General features: G+C 28.2%; 2 protein-coding genes across 4 annotated transcripts in view; both read left to right on the top strand.

The window, feature by feature from the left end:
- LOC111628330 (TIP41-like protein) overlaps positions 1-6,808 on the top strand; it is a 33,666-nt gene extending 26,858 nt beyond the window's left edge. For 2 of the 3 annotated variants that reach the window (XM_023372113.1, XM_023372106.1), the window contains exons 6-8: positions 6,274-6,369; positions 6,438-6,500; positions 6,597-6,808. In XM_023372113.1, coding sequence (XP_023227881.1) covers positions 6,274-6,369; positions 6,438-6,500; positions 6,597-6,689 — 252 coding nt within the window. In that variant the 3' untranslated portion in view covers positions 6,690-6,808. The remainder of the gene's footprint in view (positions 1-6,273; positions 6,370-6,437; positions 6,501-6,596) is intronic. The other variant, XM_023372097.1, reaches the window with a different exon arrangement.
- LOC111628321 (latrophilin receptor-like protein A) overlaps positions 6,611-6,948 on the top strand; it is a 7,105-nt gene continuing 6,767 nt past the window's right edge. Inside the window, exon 1 of the mRNA XM_023372090.1 lies at positions 6,611-6,698. The gene's annotated coding sequence lies outside the window, so the exon portion shown is untranslated. The remainder of the gene's footprint in view (positions 6,699-6,948) is intronic.

Raw genomic sequence — 6,948 nt, 5'->3', positions numbered from 1 at the left:
ACCATAGTCACAAAATAAATTTTAAAAAATTTTAAGTACAGATGTTTTAATTTTACTGTAATTTTTCGGATAATCAAATATCCACATTTTCCAGATATTAAATGCAATAAACTTTTGTAAATTCAGGCAGATAATTCATAGTTTTGGTTAAGTCAGATTTTGCAGATTGCACTGTCATCCCATAAATGTTAATGTTACATTAATGTGTATTGATTCAAAATTTTAATACTTGGATAATTTGAATAAAAAGAAATTGCACCAGGTATTGCAGTTTATTATGTAAATATGAGAAAGATGGCTTGATTAAGTTAACCTTGCCGAATGTTTCTTATTGTACATCTTTGTCTTTTTAATCTATGATAGAATTTTTAGGGATGCTTAATTGTCAATATCATAGAGCGGTCATATCATTTTGCAATGATTTCATTCTGATTTAATAAACTTGTAAATAGTTTTAAATTTTTTCATGTGTAAAAATTTGATCAAGAAAAATATGTATGTTATGGGATTTAAAGGCATTTGTCCACTTTTGGATGTTTCATGTTTGGAAAACTTGCCCTTCTGTATATGATATTTTGATATCTCTAAATTGTTTTTTGTACACTAAATTTTGGCTTTCGTACATTTCAATCAACAAACAAACATTTTTAGCATGGTGTGATGACACTTTCTTCAAATTTTGATTTCAGTAAAATCAATTTTGAGAATTAATTTTTATTGACCTGTCTTTTGTTTAATCTGTAGTTATATTATGATATATTTACCATACAAAAAGTAAAACTTACTTATCTAAACAAGAGATTTTATAATTTTTCTAGTTTGCTCTCTTGAAACAGAACTCCCTTAATAGCATTCAACTTTACTGCTTGACTATTATCCAACATTTTATACTTTCATACACATTTTTTTTTACGAACGCATTGTGTCAAAAAGTCGGGGACTATCTGTAAAATAATAAACTTAAATACAGTATTTGAAAACATTTCAGAAATTTAAATTTAAAAATTTTACATTACTGTATTAAAGTTAAGTAACTGAACATGATAAAATACTGATATAAAATCTTTATAATCCAGATAATGTTTATTAGATGAGCAGTATCAGAAGTAACTTTATTACATTTATTTCATGAGGTAGGAAAATGTATGATAGTGTGTCATTACTTTGAAGCTATGAATGAAAGCAAAAGATATTTTTTTCATTATTATTCAGATCAGTAGTAGCTACGAGAGGTTACAAAGTGGCTAAACGCTCTCGGCTTGTTAGTATCGATACTATTGGCATTGTCGACTAAGCCAAAGGGGTTTAAGAATAATATATACTTTCGCTTTCGTCTAAAGCTACTGTTTCTTTTTTTACTTGGCCTGTAGCTAATAGGCCTAATAATAGCTGGAGAAAAAAACATCAGTCACAAATTTTTCAACTTGCTTCTTTAGCCCCCAATAAATTATTCCTGGCTACAGGACTGATCAGCATAGAAATGTGTTCATTTTCATGAACTTAAGTTTTTGACAGAATTTAAACATAAAGGTAACAAGTTAAAAAATTTTTTAACACTTTTTCTCTTTAGTTTACAGTTTAGACTCAACATATCTTAAAAATTTTTTAATAGGCTTATAATATATACAATATAGTAGAACCTCAATTATCTGAGCCAATTTCTGTATTATCATTTTTGGAAATTTTTGTAAAAATGCTTTAAATTTCCAAAATACAGTAGAGCGTCGTTTATCCGAATCAATTGGGGATGGGTTGTTCGAATAACCGATTATACACGAAAAAATATCCCGTGTTGAAATTTTTCTCCGTTGCGTGTCGCTTTGCGTTGAATTTTCGTCGATGTTAAGCCTAATGTAAACTTTTTAAAATAATAATCGTGGCTATTGTATCGTTAAACATTATTTCATTATTTTGTACAAACAAAATAAATATATTGNTCCGTGCGGCACCTGGTCTTTATACCTTCGGGTCTCGTGGTCGGGTTTCACCAATCGTAGATTTTTTTGAAAGATGTCCGGGTGATTCAGTTTCAGGTTCCGTTGTGAAAGGAAGTTACTCCGGGGCACGGAAGGATAGATTTCCTCCCAGGGAAAATTTTAACACAAAGAAAAACGGAGAGTTTCGTTGTTAACAATAATTGATCGTTTAATATCGAACATTTAATTTTTATTAACTCGGTTCTATTTTTCACAAATTCATTGAGCAAACTTATTGATTCTATTGTTATTTTAGTTTTATATTTACCAGTAAATTTGCCCATCAAGAATGACAGATTGTATGATTTTTAGTAAAGTGAAACAAAATAAAATAATTATTAAGTACAATATTTTATTGAAAAGTTTAGTATATGTCGGAAAACTTCTGGTAGATGTATCATTTTTATCAACATTGTATGTCATTTTTATTTTCATGAAAAATATTATCGGCTGAACTCAATGCAATTTTAAAAAAGTTACCCTGGTTAACTTTGTTAATGGTTTGTCCAAAATTTGTTACAGTTCTTTCAGTCTGAGAACTTAATGTAGAAGAAAGACTGCAGCCTCTTTTTGGACATCTAGTGAACATGATACTTGCTTGTTAAAAGCAAAGAACGTAATAACTTAAAACCTTGAATTTAAAAAAGATATTTAATGCAACACTAAACTATATAGACATATCTGAAAGAAATGTGCAACTTTTGATGTTTTATTCATTAGTTAATCAAACTTTGATAAACAAGAAATAATTTTAATGTGTGAAGTAAGACAATAAATTTATATTTTTACCATCTTGCTTATGAATAATGTGAAAACGGAGCATGTGCTAACACAAATAATCACGTAACAAAATGTAAAAGGGCCTTTTATAAAAATAAATGTTATAAATGTATTTGAAGCTTTATATATTTTTTATGAAATATACACATTAATTTAAGACAATTAATTTAAAATTAAAATTATCATAAAATTCAAAAGATTCTAATAATAATTCATGTGAACATACTACTGATCACATGGCCAGCCAAAAATTGCTAAAACTGTTAATAATTCAATAAAGTCTAAATATAATTTAATTTTTTATAGTTTTCTGCACATTTAGAGGTTATGATGTTTGAGACCTCATTTGCTGAATTTGGTCACTGAAAACTAAGAGACTATGTTCCCTTTTAAATATGTAGATAAAAGAATAACAACAACAACAATAATGTCAGAATAATATTGAAAAACATGTTTTGAAATCTGAATACTATTACTATCAACAATATTATATTGCATTTCAAAACATTTTATTCAACTTTCAGAACTGTTAGATTTTTTAAACATTTCCTTACCATTTATTAAATATATAAATTAATTTACATACTATCAATTCTTATAAAAGTATCTTTTTATGTAATGTCTTAGAATTTTATTTTGAAGAACACACTGCATTTTAAGAATAGTTGAAATTATCAGCTATACATTATAAGTATTGAAAATACAAATAGAATAGTCAAAAAGAAAAAAAAAACAAAGATATTTTCTTTGGAATTGAAAGTACAAACTGAAATAAAGATAAGCTTTCAAAATAATTTTAAATCAAAGAATTACCAAAGAGAAAATGAAAAAATAATGCAAAATCTAATAGTAAGCAGTAATTTCAGCTTACCATTATTAATAGAAGGCCTATGAAATTTAACCAATCAGTTTTATCAGAGAACAACAGAGTTTGGCTTAAAAATGTAAAATTTCTTCTAGCATTGAGTTATTTTTTCCATTATCTTAGAAATTTATTTTACTGTAAATAACATTTAATTAAAATGCAAAGTTTAAGCTAGTACAGTTTTTTATATCTATGTTTATATTTGTATTTGTTTGTATTTTTGTATATTTTTTATTGATTATAATTTAATATTTATCCACATTTAATTATCTGCATTGGAAGGGCTGGTTGTAAGTTTCTAAGCTGCTGGCACACTTTGTTTCAGACTTTAGTGATATGAAGGATCCTTTGTGTTGAAGCTTCTTAAATGTATTAAGTAGGAAAAGAGGATAATATTAATCTAATACAAATTATTCTATTCATTTCTGGAGTGAAACCTGACCACTCCTAATACTAAACTCTAATAACACAGGAATATTCATATAGATCGAAACCCAAATTTTTTATTATGTGTTAAATGAATGAACAGAAATTGACGAGATTTTCAGGAAGCATACCTCCACTTACTGAGTGCTGGAACTGGCAATTAGATCCAGCATAGGCATGACTCTGTCCACTTTTCTTTAGAGAAACACTGAACACCACTACATATGTGCATATTTTCACAGAATTTGTTGAACAGTTTGATCTGGAACTGACACAGAGTTACTTCCAGCAAGATGAAGCAACTTGCTCCGTGTCACAGGAGTGAATAGTGACAATCTAGAGCTTTTTTGAGGACTGTGTCATCGCCAAGAATCTGTGACTGCTATGATTGCCTGATCTTACCAGCCCAGACTTCTTTCTGTGGGACTATCTTAAGGAAAGAGTATACTGTAAGAAACTATACATGAATTATGTCTTAGAGGATAATATTAGGAATGAGATCCAAAACATTTATAATACAACATTGAGATGTGTTATCAACAACATGCAGCAACATGTCGACAGGTGCTTGGCAGAAGGTGACGACCACTTCCAATACTTGATGTGATGTGATATGTTCAACATAAGTGAAGGTATGCTTCCTGAAAATCTCATTCATTTGTTTAAAATTTATAATAAAAGGTTTAGGTTGGGTCTATATGAATCATCCTGTAATATTTATACCAGGGCTGCGGAGTCGGAGTCGTGGAGTTTTAGTGTTTTACCCAGAGTCGGAGTCGTCAAAAAATCCGCCGACTCCAACTCCTTTTTACTTCCCAACTTGTTATGTATATACAACGGAAAAGTATTGAAATCGTGTCAAATTTGACTCTTCATGTTTCTTTTTCAAATCTATGTTTGGAGACCTCCCGAACCCCCCAAAAAAGTCAATAAAAGAGGAAAAATTTGTACGCATGTGTGTGTTGGCATCTAATTTGTTTAATTTCTTTATTTTCTGTTCTGAGATATTAAACAATATCTCAGAATAGGTAAAGTTTAAGAAACGAAATGTGGCATTGTAGCTTGCGTATAAACGGGCAGTAATACTATTAAATTTTGGTTCTTAATTAAAGGTCGACAGAATGAAGACATAAAAGAAGTCATGTGTCATATGTCTTAATGAATATTTTACTCGTTATTAGTGTTCAAAATTTAAAAAATAAAAAGTAAAACTCGTCTGTATCCTCAAAGTAAGCTTTTTTGTCATTTTATAATAGTTCAGTAAAACCTGTTAAGATGTTCTTGCCTATGATGTTAGAATGTATATGGGGATATGATTTAGTTCAATCACTCTGATGCTTAATAACTAACTCCTGTGTTAAACCATCTGATTCTGATTCTAACCACTCTGACCACAGAAATTATTAGGCTTTAAACAGGGTGAAAAAATCATGCCCCCACACACAGTCCACACATATAGAAAAAACCTTGAATCTTTTGCATATCTCGAAATTTCGAGGTGTCCCGAGTCAAAAAATGTAAAAATTTGGGAGGGGTCATTTTTTGACCGAGCATTACACATTCCTTCTGTTATATATAACAGCCAGAAAAGTAAAAATTATCGAATACATATTTATATATTGACTGTGTCATTACTTAGAGGAATCTTTTAGCTTTGGAATAAAAAGTTTCTATGTTTTATTTTTATTAGAACTCTATTTATTGAACCTTTTATTCTGAGGTCACGTGATGACATTAGAATTTTCAGGTCTCTTTCGGTAACAAGTCTGCCCTTGGTTGTAGTCGGAGTAGGAGTCAGATGGTAAGGAAAAGTCGGAGTTGGAGTCGGTAGATTTTTACGCGACTCCACAGCCCTGATTTATACATACTTCCTAATACACTGAAAATTAGAACTGAAGTTCTCAAAGTTAAATGATCTATCTTTAACTTAAAATTTTGATTATAATCTGATGATGAAAGTATTTTCTTATGCCAAATTATTTCTTATGGAAATCTTTCTGTAAAATTCAGGAATATTACATATGAAAAGTAACTTTAGTATATTTTCAGTATGGATGTTAAAATCAGTCTAAAAATTATGAATATAAATTTGATTTCATTAGTGCATGGAATGAGAAATTTGTTTTTTATGTAATAAATTAAACAGAAGTAATAATTATTAATATAAAATAAAAGTGAGTATATTTGTAATTTTTTTGTAAATTTTAGCTTTTTTTTTTTTTTCAGAGAGTAATGCAAGGTAGCTTTTTCATCTTGTTAAGATATTTTCTGAGAATTGATCATGTTCTAATTAGGATATTAGATACAAGAATATATCATGAGGTAAGTTTTTATTTTTAATTTATATAAATTAATATAACAAATTTGCTAAAATTTTTTTTGTGATGTAGTGTAATAAAAATTACATGCTTAGAGAATATACCAGTCGTGAAGGAAAAATTCCTGATTTACAGGTAACTCTAATATATAGATTTCAAAAATAACTAGTTTATCATCTTAATTATTGTTATCAGTATTTTTAAATTCACTCTTATATTATATATTTATAGGTTTCGTCATCAATTTTAACAAATCCTAATGAACTTTATCAACATGTACCCATTACATCTTCAAATTATGAGAAATTAGAATTTTCCATATGAAGATGAACAGTAATTAATATTTTTGTGATTTAAATTGAATGTATTATATTTAAGTCATAATCTTGTAAATATTTATCTACATTGCATTATTATTACTCTTCATTATGATGTTTGTTGTAAATATATATATACACACACAAAAGTTGGAACGTCTGCCCTTTCTAAAAAATATGAAAAAAATATTTTTATAATTTAAATAAAATATTAAATCAAAATCTGTTTAAAAAAATTTAATATTTTAAAATTTTTTATTGTAATG

This window comes from Centruroides sculpturatus, unplaced genomic scaffold, assembly GCF_000671375.1.
Source record: "Centruroides sculpturatus isolate CEXI.00-Female unplaced genomic scaffold, Cexi_2.0 scaffold65, whole genome shotgun sequence".
Lineage (NCBI taxonomy): Eukaryota > Metazoa > Arthropoda > Arachnida > Scorpiones > Buthidae > Centruroides > Centruroides sculpturatus.
Note: the sequence above shows the minus strand (reverse complement) of the source record. Positions and strands in the feature narration are given on the sequence as shown.